Source organism: Sitodiplosis mosellana, unplaced genomic scaffold (genome assembly GCF_009176505.1).
Source record: "Sitodiplosis mosellana isolate CC-2019 unplaced genomic scaffold, AAFC_SMos_1.0 Smas_scaffold_6167, whole genome shotgun sequence".
Taxonomy (NCBI): domain Eukaryota; kingdom Metazoa; phylum Arthropoda; class Insecta; order Diptera; family Cecidomyiidae; genus Sitodiplosis; species Sitodiplosis mosellana.
In genome coordinates, this window is record NW_022601408.1 from 4,819,990 (window position 1) to 4,835,784 (window position 15,795).

A 15,795-nucleotide genomic window follows, 5' to 3' on the forward strand; every position below is an offset into this window, starting at 1 on the left:
ATGCACTAGAGGGTTAAAATATGCTCTGATTTGAACAATACAATTATAATTTATGAAAAATTCCACATGAATAAAATAACTTACATTAGATTCGTTAATCGATTCAAGTTATTTCTAATATATCGTAAACCATCCAATTGAACGAATAGACTAATTTTCTGCAAAACTTTGAAGGGTAACTGTGTTTTTTTATATCATATTTGAGAAGAACACGAAAAAATCTTCCGATACGAATATATGACTTATTTGTATTTTTTTTAGAACAGTGGTTTATTTTGAGACTACGTTACAATTAGAACTATGTTACAATTTGGATGGTTTACGATATACAAAAAAATGATAGAGTGTCGAACACCAAATATCATTTTCCAATCGACGTTTTGATTGACTGTAAGGGTTAAGAATTAGTTTAATATGGATTTTGAAAATAATGTATCAAATTTTCTATGTTAAGTGTTGCATGCAATAAATGCTTTTATGAAAAATTCAGTATTTGCTTTATTCTTAATTGTTTTGTTTTTGTTTACGGAACAAAACGAATTAAATGGCAAGTTGTGGTGAATGCATTCCTTCAATTTTACAACAATTTCACCCGTAACAATCAGGCTGATAATAATACCATACTGAGGGTGTAATATACAAAAACCCGATGTTGAAATTGGCGATATGGAAACAAATAAAGCGATGACGACCGTTTTCGATTAAACGAGAAGTGGGGACGAAATAAGATAATTTGGCTGTGTGTTGCAGAAATAAAAGCATTAAATGTAGCGGAATTGTTGGAATTGCGATGAATATGTGTCTTGTGACATTTATGAAGAACAAAGCTCCGCCTATTTACGGTTGTAGCAACTCCTTTGGGTAAATTTCATGTGTTTTATTGTCGTCAGTAAAGTCTCGCAAGTCGATTTAGCTATTGAACCAAAAAATGAGTGTTGAACATTATACGATGCAATGACAAATCGTATTAATTAAATGGATTTATCTATGGATTTTACCAACCCTGCATCCGATCAATTGAAACACTGTCGAACTGAAGGTATTTTCGGGTTTTTAGTCTCTGGAAAATTGACTTGATGTGTGCAAAGAAGAGAGACCTATCCTTGCAAATCGTTCTGTTGCCTCACTCTATCTATCCATCTATCTATTTATCTGTCTCTCTCTCTCTCTCTCGCTCTACCTCTGTGATGAATAAATAATGTCAAAGATAAGAATACGTTTCTTGCAGCATAGCACATCTCATGCATAACAATGTATCTGAATCCTATCTCGATCCGGACTGTCACGCAGAAAATTGTATTTTCTGCGGACTTATTTGGTTTGTGTTCTTTTTTATTACATTCAAACGATTTGAATATCCTAACTATGCCGATAAGAATACGGTATGTTTACATTTGTTGATTCAGATCTCATTTAACTTTCAATTTTTGTTGGATGGGCCCGCCCTTGAAGCAATTGGATTGGCTTTGCCGTAGCGACGTCATGACAACCAAACGCCGCCCATCACCTTTTCGAGTGCGTGCGAGCCAAACGAAACAATCAAAACGCCACATACAACTGAACCACGGTAGACGTTCACCATCAATAAAAGTTACTGCACGCTATCAAATGGGGGAAAACGGGTAAACTACGAAAGAGGCTGAGAGTGGAAAAAGAGAAAAAGGAACAACCATCAATAGAACTCAACCATTTGTACAATGCATTTAATTTTTCGCAATTGAAAACAACAGAACAAAACAATATTAAGCATAGATTAACTGATCGCTTTTTGGTACAGTGGTGTCGTTGCTTTTTCATTTTTGAATTGACTCTTATGCGGTGGATGAATGCATAAATTTATTTTGGCCGCTGTAGTGCACAAGGCATCATCGAATCGACAACGCGAACGGTACGGTTTGTGAACGAAAATTGTGTGTCGAGTGATTTAAACAGTAAAATGCAATCAATGTGAATCTATTGAGTTTGTTTTTCTGAAGTGATTTTCTACTGATAAATTTCAGTGGTTTTCGCAATTTTGGATACAATTTCACGTATAATAGAAGTTTTGTTTGACCAAACAACTTGATTTTTTATCGGGGAAAATGTTTTAATCTTAACTTAGAGATAGAAAAAAAAAATAGTCTGATTGTGTTCATACCAGTGAATGGAAGGAAATTTAAAAAATCGATTGATTAGTTATCAATAAAAAGCAACACAGTCGAAAAAAACAAAATTTCATTTGAAATCTACATTCTCTATTAGTGAAAAGTGTTTAGTTATTTTTTTAAACTACAACTCGAATATACCGATGAAAATGTCATCACAAGATCCAGATATTGATATCAACGTCGTTTCAAGTCCAGAACATTCACCACAACCGGAATATAATACGACACGGATAAAATTTCAATCCGCAACATCAACAATTCCAACAACAATGTCAAATCGCGTCATGATTAATGCAATATCCGATTCATCGCGACTAAGTCCCGTCGAAATGCCAGCAGACAATAGTAAATTGTCAGCCAATTCGGGATATACCAGTTTTACTATATCCAACATTCTAAGTCGAAATGATCCTAAGAAAGATTTAACCACATCCCCCAATAATTTGTCGTTCATTGATGCTAACGGAGCCACAGTTCATGACGCTGCTATGATTTCAAGGTATGCCTATGTAATAATAATTATCAAATTGTAACCATTCTAATAGCTTTGAAATTTGTCAGAACATCAGTCATGTTCAACATACAAGACAGCGATTCAAACAGTTCGATGGTTCGAACTAACATCTAACACTTTTAAATGTACTTGCTCACTGCTGTTTCATACTTTCATATTTATGTCGTCTATTATCTATAAAAATCGAATAAAATTATTCAGAAAAATTGAAAGAAGAGTTAAAAAATAAATACAAGACGTCAAAACGTGAGTGTATTATAGCAATCAAAGAAGAAACTGATTGTGAAGAGTTCCGAGGGAGACACATCGTATTTGATCGGCTGTGATATGCTCAGAAAATGAACCAAATATTAAAGCATAAAGAATTGTGTCGTTTCCTGATAAAAACAACGACACTGATCATTTCATGTACTTTTCCATCAATATGCATAGAGAAAATCATATCTTGTCAGGCGCTATATTTCAGAGAATTCCAAATAACATAACTTTTGTGATGAGAACACTTATAGAGAAAGAAAACGTGAGAAAAAAAGAGAAACAAAACGGAAATGTTGTCATTTGCCGCAAGAAAAATCTTGTTAGCTTTGCAGACAAACAAAAGGGGCCCTGTGCATTTGATATTTAGCTCTGTTAAATTCTTTATTTCCATTGTTTGATTGTGGTTGTCGATGCCAAAGGCTAGCGCTACTTTCACTCCATAATAAGCCTCTGAAATAATCAACGCGAATTTTATGTCATTGAAAATTACGACAAAGTGCTTTGTTACTTTTTTTCATTCCTTTTTTACATTCTTTTTCACCTAATTAATGCACAAAACACTAACTGAAACCTTTAAAATGCAATGTTCTTTTTACATAACAACTAGTGCACAATCAAACCCCCGCACATCGCAACATTACTTGATAACTTGCATTATGGGTTTCCTATTTGAACAGAAAAAATAATGAGGAGATCAAACAGAGGAATTACTGTATGAATTCATTTTAATATCTTCCCTTGTGCAGAGAAATTCTTCCATCTTCATATCTTAATCTGTGAGAACTTCAGTGCAGACGATTCGACGTTACTGAGACTTTTAAGATTAAAAACATGGATTGTTGAAATCTCACATTGATAAAAAAAAAATTAAAAACGGATGTTGTCAATACATCTGTGAAATGATTTTTATAAGTCTACGACAAATATTAAAATGCTAAAAGTTTATAATTTTTGTTATACCTTTGCAAAAGGCTCAATTGGACAAATATGTAGGATAACGCATTCACATTTAATTGTTTTCATCAATCAAAATTAGCTCAAATCCAAAATAAATCCTATATAACCGACGGTGAGAAAAAGAGTTTTAAATTTATTATAATAATTCGGCAAAGCAAAGTTCTTGAATTGATGGATGTCACTGTTGTATGTTTTGATTCGTTTAACTGTAATCTGAAAAACGAATAAAATATTGCTATTGAATTGTATTTTTTATTTTATAAAATATGTTAATTTACACTTGGTAGACGATATCGCGATCTCCAATTGTTAAAAATTACAACATTTTCGATGCTAATCTTTCGGCGATGAAAAAAATGTGCGTATGCCCTGAGGTTGTTTTTGCACAAGGCAAAAATAACAATAAATTATTTGACAGCAATTACACAAGCATTTGTTTGGTTAGCAGCATCAGATTGCGTATTAGAAATATGACCAACAACTGTACATTAAATATTTAAAAAAAATAGCACAATAAGTAAATGTCTTGGCGTTGTGGACAATTTACCGCAAACACCAAAAAACATGGAAAAGCAATTGATATTAAATGAGAAATACGCAATAGAAACGCGTTGGTTACACACAAAACATGCGTGCAAAATGAGCGAGATGATGAATATGGCTGGACTGTAGAGAGGTAGAAAAAAAAAATGAAAAATGAATCATTGTTAACTGGTGTGCTCGTTGATGGTTTAACTTTAATTCACAAGCATTTTGCATCCATTTTACTCGAGGTCTCACCATAATGTTACATGTTAATATAGATAATGGGGGAAGACCGTACGAAAATTATGTCTAATAGAAGCCTATTTGCGGTAAATACAGGTCATCTCATAATGCATTAATGAAAATACACGGAGATGGCATGTATCAAATGAGAGACTACATCATAATGAAGGCGTAGAAACGACATAAAAAAAAATATGAACATTGTGTTAATACATAGATACTTTAAATCATGTACGCTGGTATGAGGTTTATCTGCATTATTAAAACGGATTCATAATGTTGTCATCTCTTGTACAATAACTTTTTCTTTAATCTCAAAGAGATGATATAATAAATCCGGGGAAATCACTTCTTTGCTGAAGACTAAGCCAACAATTGTAGATTTATGCTACTGAATCACACGCACTCTTGATTTGAATTAGGGCACACTCTTAACATTCGGCGAGAAAGCGTGGACAACAATGATTGATGATTCAAATAGAAAAAAGTGAAGAGTAAATGCGCGACTCAATTACATTTTATCTACTTGTAAATTATCTTCAGTTGGTACAATTGGTTGGAGTGGCAGATGCTAGGATTTTCAATATCACAATATATTTCCGAAATCTATTTTTCATTTCCAGTGAAATGTACAGTAACAGAATGATTGTGTAATTTGACGGAGATTTCGATAGCGTTTCTTGCGTTATTGTACAATATGGCGCCTCTGCTTCGATTTTCCATTGCACCTAATGGAAGTTGAGAAACTGATGTCACACCGGCAATCGTTGTACCTTATTATTAATTAATGTTGAAGCGTGTGATGAAGTGTTATGTTTGTTCTCTTCCAGATTGGGTTTCATTTCACGTTGGGGTGCACTCGCAGGAAGATATGCAGCTTTATGTCCGCCCGGTTGGCCTTGGACTCACCACAGAATGCCATTCCACAGCCCAACACATGGTTAGTACACTATAAAACAAATTTGTAAAGAAAACCTGACAGGACATGAATATTACCGCTGGTGCCGTTTTCGATCAGTGAATATAAAATGTGAAAAACGCTGGCAATAATACAAATAAGCAATTCGGTTTTGCTGTTTTCACGGAACTAATAAGAGATAACGAGATGATATCTTCAGAGAAATAGTAGTATTCAACCTGCGCCGCAACTTTCCTTAAGATAGTTATCACATATTTCTTATCAGTTCCGTCAAAAATTAGAAGCAAAAATCCGCTAGAAGCAATCTTTCGCGTATTAAACGTATTTCTCGTAATCGGCGGCGTGCAAAGGAAATTTGCCACCCGAAGCAAATTGCCGCCCGAAGCAAATTGCCGCCCCAAAATCAAGATGCCGCCCCAACATCAAAATTTGAAGAGCAAAAAAAGGTCATCACTTTTAAAACTCAATTCTATCTAGTGCAAACTCCAATTTTACCAATTTTGCCGCCCGAAACAATTGCTTCGCCAGCGTCGTACTTTGCACGCTACCGCTCGTAATAATATATTTGTCTTCAGCAAAGTTGTAAGGGACGAACAGGGTAGAATAACTGTCGGTTTTATTTTTAAGCGTAAATCACACATTTTCCAATAAAATCATTTTTTTATCTTCTTTTATTCGGTAGATGTGGTCTACATATCTTAATTTCAGTCCTAAAATTTCGTTTTCCAATGATTTTGGTTAGGTTGGAGCCCTAAAGGTTCTGAAAAAAATCATTCGTGCTATGCGCTGATGTCAGCAGCACTAACTAACGTCAGTTGCTGATATCAGCTACTGACGAGTATGCGTTGCGTTGTTTTAACGCATTTACAGTATAACAACGAGATATACTCCGAACACCCCAATGGCAAGATTGCTGAATCCTTTGTTTTTATACTGCAAATGCGTTAAAACAACGCAACGCATACTCGTCAGTAGCTGATATCAGCAACTGACGTTAATTAGTGTTGCTGACAACAGTTCATAACACGCTCTGACCAAACCATTGTAAACCAAGTTATCACACGTTAATAAACATTTAATTTTTTTTTTGTCAATATCGTATAAGGCAGATATCAAGATATTATCGTGTGATATTTGCTTGCGTGCATCTCACGCGTTTTGGACACATTGCCCCACAGTATTATAAGCCACCCTGTATATATGGGAGATTTTTTATCTACTCACATATCAGCGGATATTTATTTATTTTAATTTTATTTTTGATGCTATTTGTTTTTGCTTTTTACACAAGAGAACATTTGTCCCTTAAAAAACTGAAACTTTCTTTGAATAATCTTTTAGACTAGTTTACAATTTGTTTGTGTGCATGTCAATACTCTCTTTAAACATAATATTCATAATTTTAGTGTCATCAGGAAGTTCAATAGTTGAACAACATTGGGAAATTGTGCGTGTTGTCTCTTGAAAAGTTGTAAATTTTTGTCAAAACTTTGCAGAATTTCCAACTCTCTATCATTCGTTTGAAATGATAAAACAAACATTTTTGTTTGCTGTTTGTTCGAATATATGGCTTGTTACATTATATGGTTGTGATTAAGAGAAGGGTACGTTTCACTTTATTGGAAGAAGATTTCTTCAACACAATACCTAGCCTCAAAAACTTCTCTTTCGTCCGATTTAAAATCGTTCATTTCTGAAGCGTTAAATAGACTTAACCCTCTAGTGCATACAACCTCCTTCAGACGGGCAACATGTAATCGTTTGTATAAAGTAAACCGTATGTCGGATTGCAATGTTTATAGCTACATTATTATCCGGGAGAGTACCAGTGTTTGCGATATCGCTCTCAGCATCTCATAGGATAACTGAACGAGATAATTCAGCTGGCTGAGATGACGCAGCGACGCATCACCCAAGTCTATCGCCCGAGTCTTTGTGATACACACACACACACACACACACACAATTCGATGCCGCGCGTCACTAAATGGGACTGAGTGTATAAGGATACCGCTGGGCGCATTGTGTGTATGTGTATCGCACAGACTCAGGTGATGCGTCGCTGCGTCATCTCAGCCAGCTGAATTATCTCGTTCAGTTATCCTATGAGATACTGAGAGCGATGTCGCAATCACTGGAGAGTATCCTCTTTAATTTTGACATTGACGTTTGTAGTCTACATCAAGCCGTTGTGGAACTAGAATGACTTATGTTCAAACTAACAGCGATTTTGGGAAATTGTTATGAAGAACCGTATCTCGTTTTGTATGAGAGCTTGGTCCATTTTGTACAGAGTTCCAACACATATCATCTTAAAGGGTATTGTGTGCAGATAAATTATATATTGATACCCAACCCCTAAATCGTGGGGAAAGGGATTAAAATTGGGTATAAGTTAGTAGCCCCAAAATTAAGGTATCACTTCGGAGGGTCATAGCTCCTTAACTATAGAGAATAGGGCAACACTCCTGGGGTCAAAATTATAGTACTCGTGAATACCTTTCTAACAGTGACATCCCCATTTGTTCATAGTGAACGAAAAATACCGTTACGTGAAAAAATGTCATTTTTTGGGTTAAAACAAATCATTATCCTCTTTTTCTGGGTAAAACTTTTTTGGTTTACAAAGGTCGTAGAAACAATGTGCAAAATTTCAATAATATTTTGTTTCCGAAATATGTCAACAGCTCTACCAAAAATGAGCAATGGGTGCAGATATAGACGAACATCTATCAAAAAGCACTATATCTATCTAATTTATAGAACATATTCTTATGAACATATCGACCATTCCACATGAAATCGACCAAGAATTGGATCGACCATCTCGGAATTGGCTGAAAATTGGTTTGAAGTCTTGTTTTCGATAGAAAATGAGAAAACCAAAATTTTAAGTGGCCTACATTTTCGAGTTCATATATTATCTAGATAAGATAATTACAAAACTTTTTTCATTGCAGTGAACGTTCAGAAATCTCAAGTAGTTTGTTTTCGGAAATTGGTTCATCTTTTCTGGACGATTGAGATTTCTGAATGTCATTTTGTACGAAATTGGTAATTTCGTTTTTCAAAAACTGCTTTAGTTTTCTGCACGATTAAGATTTGTGGAATTTAAGATTTCCGAACGTTCACTGTAGTTGTTAATTTGTTATGCGAATCGATTGTTGCGAGATGAGCGAGGGAAAAATGAAAATAAATACTCGAATATTTAAAATTCTTTATTTAACTCAGAAGCAATAACTAGATCCATCAAACATGGAAGTTGAATCTGTTCTCCAATGATTTTCAGGGAATTTAACAAGTTCTGTAGTTTGTAAAATTGAACAGTAGACTGCATTTTAGTGGTCATATAATCAAAATCTCAGCTGGAATGAGACAGAGAGTAGTGCGAAATGCTTTTAAAACTCAATAGCGATTGTTTTAGCATGGCTTCAGTGTTCTATGTGTTTAAAGCATATTGTTTTAAAAAAAACACGAAAGCCAAATATTTGAACTTACCTTAAAATCATACAAATTGATATGTTTAACACACGTAAGCACAATTAGCGGTCGGTATGTTTGCATTGGGCACATGCTCCAGTCGCAAAAGAGACTTTACAGACAAAGATCCTGTTTCATTAAAGACTTTACAATTAGCCGCTATTCTTTTCTATCTGTGTAGATTCTAACCCCTAAGGTTTTCATGTCACGCAATCAGCAATTTACGTTAAGGAGCTTATCATATGGCTTCGCATTTAATTTAAAATATTGATGCATTTTGTATGAATCGTGTTAAACAGTGAAAAGTATAGACTGGAAATCGATGAAACATTATGGCAAAGGGGGATCAGAAAAGACCAACCATCGCCATCATATGGCTTCATTGCTGTTGTTACTTAATTTTTTTCCCTGCTTTTCACTTCAAACTTCACCGCTAACGTTTCCATTTCAGTCTATTCCTCTGAATTGTGTATTTACTTGCCACAAACATTTATATCCTTCTATTGAAGTGCAACGTATAATACAAATGAATAACATAATGTTTGCTGATGCACGTAGTAAGCAACACTTCATAGTTGTTCATTTGCTGTCGCAAAATATCAATGTTTTCATTTCCTCTAAAAAGATATTTATACATTACAAATAGGAAAAACAAATATTGTCCTGAAAACATAGGTCCTAATATGAATATGTTGTATTGTAATTGCAGATAGTTCATCAACAAATACGACTGATAATGCATCGCCGTCGGCCAGTCCACCTACGATAGTAAAACCATCGCCGGTACATCATTCGTCGTACTTGAACAACACAAACGATGAATCGGATGATGATGAAAATGAAATAATTGACGACGATATGTCCGATAATGTGGAAAGACCTTCTGACAGCAATTCACCCCATCCGAACGGGTCATCGCAAAACAAACGCAAAAAGAAAACTAGAACAGTATTTTCTCGAGCACAAGTCTTTCAATTGGAGTCAACGTTCGATCTAAAACGGTATGTATCGTTTCACTTCAAGAAATATTAGTAATGAACGAGCATTCGGAAATGTGGCTAGTAGTATGCACATGTGCGCACCTTCGGCCGTTAAGGTCAAGATATTCGATTCCAAAGACGCTGTCTAAAGTTCACACCTAATCCAATATTAGTTTCCATCCGTCACCCTGCACCATCGATGCCAACTTGATTCATAATCCCCAGTCAAAATTCGTATTGAACATAGTATAGGGGTTCGAGGTGTTTTCAATCTTCATGATTTGAAATCGCGAATGATTGCAATAGATTTGCGACTCAGCATTTTCAACAGTCGCCCATGAGAATAAGTCTAGTTGTTTGATGAAATTAAGTGCGGATTAATTAGTATCATCTTCATCTTCCAAACAATTTGGCTCACGATTTCATTTTTGATCCACAAATGAATGAATTGAAATTAATGGAATTCACTGTCGCGAATATTCCTTCCGAAGATTGCCATTTGAAAGTACGAATTGGTTGAATATTAATGAAAGAACTTGAGATAAATGTGCTTATTTAAATTTTGGCTTGGTATTCAAAGAAGTAATCGGTGTAAAGTTAATTTTCAATAAGTTTGATGCAAGAAAAACATTATCCTTATGCGAAAATGTATATCGTTTGGCCAGCTTGGGGGAAATGCTCTTGCTATGAAAGCTATCAATTTATCACTTAACATTTCTTTTACTGTAAATCAATAAATTGCTTCTAAATTTGGTTCACATGTAGATATCTGAGTTCATCTGAACGAGCTGGCTTAGCAGCATCACTACGCTTGACCGAGACACAAGTGAAAATATGGTTTCAAAATCGACGAAATAAATGGAAGCGCCAAATAGCTGCCGAATTGGAGGCAGCCAATATGGCAAATATGGCGCATGCGGCTCAACGATTAGTGCGTGTACCGGTATTATACCACGAGGGAAGCGCGGGTAGTTTTGTTCCACCACCACCTCCACTTTCTAGTTCAGCATCATTTTACTACCCTCGAAACGGAAGTCCACCGAGACCTCCGATGTCATCATTGGTGTAACTAAGTGAACCGAGTGCTAAATAAATGGACGACTTTAATTTTTTTTAAAGACTCGCAACCGAAACAACGTGCAACAATCTGACGCATACGAGCACCTTTTAACTCTTGTTTTCACCACAAACTCTTCAGTTTTCGGAAATAGTATGTTACATGCAAAATCATACTAACGTATGAAAATGCATAAATTGAAACTGCTCACTGTGCAAAGTCTTTGGTTGCAAAGTGATTTGGGATGGTTTTCAAATCAATTTGGTTTAAAATAACAATTCAATTTATTTTGTTTTGTTTTGTGTAAAGTATTGCATTGACTCCAATGCACAAAACTCAATTTCGTATGCAAACTTTGCCAGACAACCATCATCCTCCCAAATGACTATTGACGCAATAGATGCCAATTTTTATTTATGTGAAATTACTTACATCATGTGTGAAACAACAAGAATCTCATCTCATTTTGTATTCATAGGGTATTTTTATTGAAGGTAAGTTAATGCTCAAAGTCAAAATATTTGTATAGCTTGTGCTTGGTTTTTTAATGTTCGAATAACCTTATTTTGAGAGCACTTTTGCTGGCGACAAAGTGAAAGGAAGTAGCGTCGTCAACAGAATTAACAAATTAATAACTTAACATTCAACAGATTTAAGACGATTCTCTGTCACTGTTCTGTTGGATTTTGTCAACTCATTTACAATCCGCAAGTGAGAGCGCTCTCTTCGTCACTTATTTGAAATCTTAAAAATGATTAAGAAAAAACCAGTACGGATAATCTTTTTGATACATAAGTAGCAATGTCTCCCTTCGTTTGTTCATAATATCACGTTTGAAATCTAATATGCCTGATGAAAATTGGCGAGATTCATCGTATTTTGTTCGATTTTTTGCTGTTTTTCTTTGCTCATCGAGTTTTTCGTTCTTACCATTTCAATTCCGAGTTCATCTCATATAGGCATAAAGTGTATAATGTAATATTAGCGATATTTCCCAAAAATATTTAAATGCTGTAGCAGATTATTCGCAGTTGTTAAAGCTAATAACTACCTCAAATAGGTTCAATTTTGGCTACTTTCATATGAAAAAATTAGCTTGAATCCAAGAGGTGTAAATAGTACTTATCCTCATTCAATTTAACATTTCATTCAGTATTTTTTTTCTATTCATTTACTTCTTTTTTGCTATGACGGAAGTGACTATTTTATTCTATTTTGAGAATTTTAGGCAGGTTTCAACATAGTCTATTTTGATTCGATCGACCGACCGACATTAAAATTGTAATTTTAAAGATACACATTTGGAAGTGACATATTTACAAGCAAAAAGACATTATGTGGCCAAAAATATTCATTATATATAATATTTTGTTATTATACCGGTCGTTGTCCTTGATTTTCTCGAATGTAAAAAATACCTGTTTTTTTTCGAAATTAGTTTTGTATGAAATTAGTATGAAAGTTTCAAATGAAGAGTGCAATGAAAGGAATTTTCGAAAACCGACATGTTGTGGAAAGTTATGGAATCTTTTTTTAAATACACTTTGGCGTGTATTTTACTAATGGCTGTTCCAAGTGTTGTGACTTTGATTTTCAAAACAGCAAATTTCCAATAACTACAAAATGGATGTGATAGCTCAGTGAATAATATGTTTATATCTTACTTAGTTAGATTTCACTGGTCAGTTCACAGTTCTTCTATTAAAGCCATAACTTTGACTTGTGATCTGAAATACGACAGGTGAAAATAAATTTGTCCCAATAATTTATTGTGCCAATTTATTACGATTCTGCCTAAACACATTCAATTAGTAGTTTTAAGAAATTCGCAGTTTCAAAAATGATAGCCACGCAAAGAATGTGGAATAGACATAAATGTTGATATGATTTGAACATTTAAGTAAAATATATCATATGTATATTACTGAATGTTCTGCGAATACATCATCTTACACTGTAAAAGTGTCCAATGTCCATAATTGCCGTATTCCCACTTGATTATTCCTAAAAACATTAGATTGCTCAATGCAAAATGGTTTCATTATTTTTTCATATTACATACATTTAAATCCAATCAATACGGTGTTCTAACGAGCAACAAAAATCTCATTTTCATTATATGGTTGAATAAAATTCGTTTACTACACATTTCAATTGTCAAGCAAATATGTCAGGTCACAATATACCCGATCATCCTGAGGTTTAGTTTGTATATTAATGTCAAAATCAATATCTAGGGGCTTTTATCTCTATTTGCCAATACAAATTTATCACAAAGGCAAATACAATAGACGTCAACAGCGAGTACAACTACCATTTGGTTGGACGTTTTGCTATTAAGTTAGTTTAAGTAGCTTAAATATAAGTTAAGTAACAGTAAAGTACTGAGCTTCATGTCAAGTCTACTGTTAAGTCTAAACCTTAATGATTTCTACAAAAATCAATAGATGGCGTTAGGGTCTAGCCTTGTGAAATTTATATGCGAAATGGTGAAAATATACGTCGTATACGCGGGTTATATGTGAAATATGCACAAAATATACGGCAATTATACGTAGTTATACGTATTTATATGAAACATTCGTTTGGAGTTAGAAGCCCCTAGATCAATATATAGTAAAATTCATATATAAACCTCAGTTTCGAATGGTATTGGAGTGATAATATCACATGATTTTAAACATTTTAAACCAGAACCGTCTTTTGACTCCCGGTGCCCTGAGGTAATATTTGTAACCTTAATTTTTTTTTTCAACCTTTTGAACATTGCACCAATCAAATTAAATGCAATATTAAGTGAAAAAAGCGATTGGTAGTCTCTTCAATTTTCATTACATCATTTTTAGTTTCAACCGATTTAATTCTTTTCTGTTCAACGAGAATTTCTTAAATACCTCTTAAATACTGGGTCTTGAGTCATTACCAGGCCCAGATGGCACTGGTTTGAGCATTGTGAAACATCACTGATATTTGGTGAATTTTATTTGGGTGTCGGACAAATGTTGAGTTACAGATAGCATATGAGTAATTTGCAAAAGTATACGGCTAGAGTGAACAAAATTTGTTAATACTTACTGCTGTAATACAATGAACCCTGAGGGTAAACACCAGGACGAATCAGCTAAACCTATTCAAATTATGATCTTTTCAAATCTGTCAAAATGACAATTATCATTATAATTTTAAAAAATTGGGATATCGAGTCATTATGTTGAATTGTAACATTACGAAAATCTTGTATTCAGTGTCCAACCCTTAAAAACATGAGTATTATTTAGTAGTTATCGATCTTGATACTTACATAATGGTCCTGTCAATATGAACTGCTGAGAATATCCGTTGGACGTATTTCGATGCTTAGTTGAATGTGGAACTTGGAAAAAGCTGTACGGAAAAGCGGGGTAAGTTGTTGTTGTATTCACGGCTTAAAAAACCCCCAAGACAATCATTTTTATGCATCGCTTTTGCGTACAACTTTCTCAAGTTTGACATTTAAAAACGCATCCAAACACGTTCAACAAATATTCTCAGCACTTCATATGTAGTAAGAATTTTACTTCTTTCAATTTATTTCTATATCAATGGACCATCGGTATATTGAGCACACATTTTTTTTAAAGTCAATCCAGCAGAACTAAATGAAAGAAGATTTATCAGTGTCCATATTATACATATTTCACATTTCGGGGTTATAAACATTCATTGCAGCTGATTTGATGAAATTGTACCTTGAACATTTCTCGTCAAGTAAATTCTCTCCAAAGCATAACTATTTTTACCGCAACTTGCTACACTTCCCAATTTCAACATTTCGTTTATTTCTGAAAAAATAAATAAATACTAGAGTATAAATTATGCATATTTGTTGTAAGATTGACACGAATTCGTTCTATTTATAAAGTTAATGTGACAAATATTATAAGAAGGCCAAAAGTCAAGAGGAAAACCAATGGAAAATAATCAAGAAGTCAGTCAAATAACAAATAACTAAGAACAAATCCGATATTTAATCATACCCGTACGAAATCACTCAAACACAATGGTGATTATTTACAATGTAATACAATGAAATAGTTTTTAAATGCCAATAGTTTTATGAAGTGGTGCAAGAATTTATCAAACTTCTGTAAATAAAAAAATCAATGTTCACATTTGCAAAATTATAACAGATCGAAATAAAATCTCAGAACATAAACTAAACTATGAAAGTCTTTAATTTCAAATCATATATGTTTTCAGTGCAATAAATGTGACATACATCATTTGGTTTCACAATCGGTAGGTTTTCTTCTTACCACGTTCGCAAACAAGCAAACGGCTAATAAACGTTCAATAAAAAAAGCATTTTCACTTAAGAAAATGGGTTGAAAAAATTACAATTACTACTACTGTATGCCATCCAATTACTGAACAAAGCGGCCGTTGCTAAATAGAGTACATAAATAGGAAGTAAATACGTGGGAACTAATACTTTATACGACTAACGACGTTTGGAGCCCAAAATGTTTCGTTATATACAGAGACATGCGAAAAATAGCTTGTTGCAACTCAACAAACACAACATATAAAAATAAAATAGCGGTCAACAAACTACTGTCTACAACAATAAAAATATTTCATCGTTGAATTTAGATGTTGTTTACTTGTAATTTGACCATGAAACTGGTCAAATCTTCCGTTAAACGGTAGATCGCCCATTTGGTCATAAAAACAGG

At 34.0% G+C, this 15,795-nt stretch overlaps 1 protein-coding gene across 1 annotated transcript; it reads left to right on the top strand.

Annotated features, from left to right (window-relative positions):
* Positions 1-1,548: 1,548 nt before the first annotated feature.
* LOC129575731 (homeobox protein Hmx-like) lies at positions 1,549-15,280 on the top strand. The gene is made up of 4 exons (XM_055459703.1): positions 1,549-2,646; positions 5,475-5,584; positions 9,753-10,044; positions 10,789-15,280. The coding sequence occupies exons 1-4, from the start codon at positions 2,288-2,290 to the stop codon at positions 11,090-11,092; spliced, it is 1,065 nt and encodes a 354-aa protein (XP_055315678.1). The 5' UTR covers positions 1,549-2,287; the 3' UTR covers positions 11,093-15,280.
* Positions 15,281-15,795: the final 515 nt, after the last annotated feature.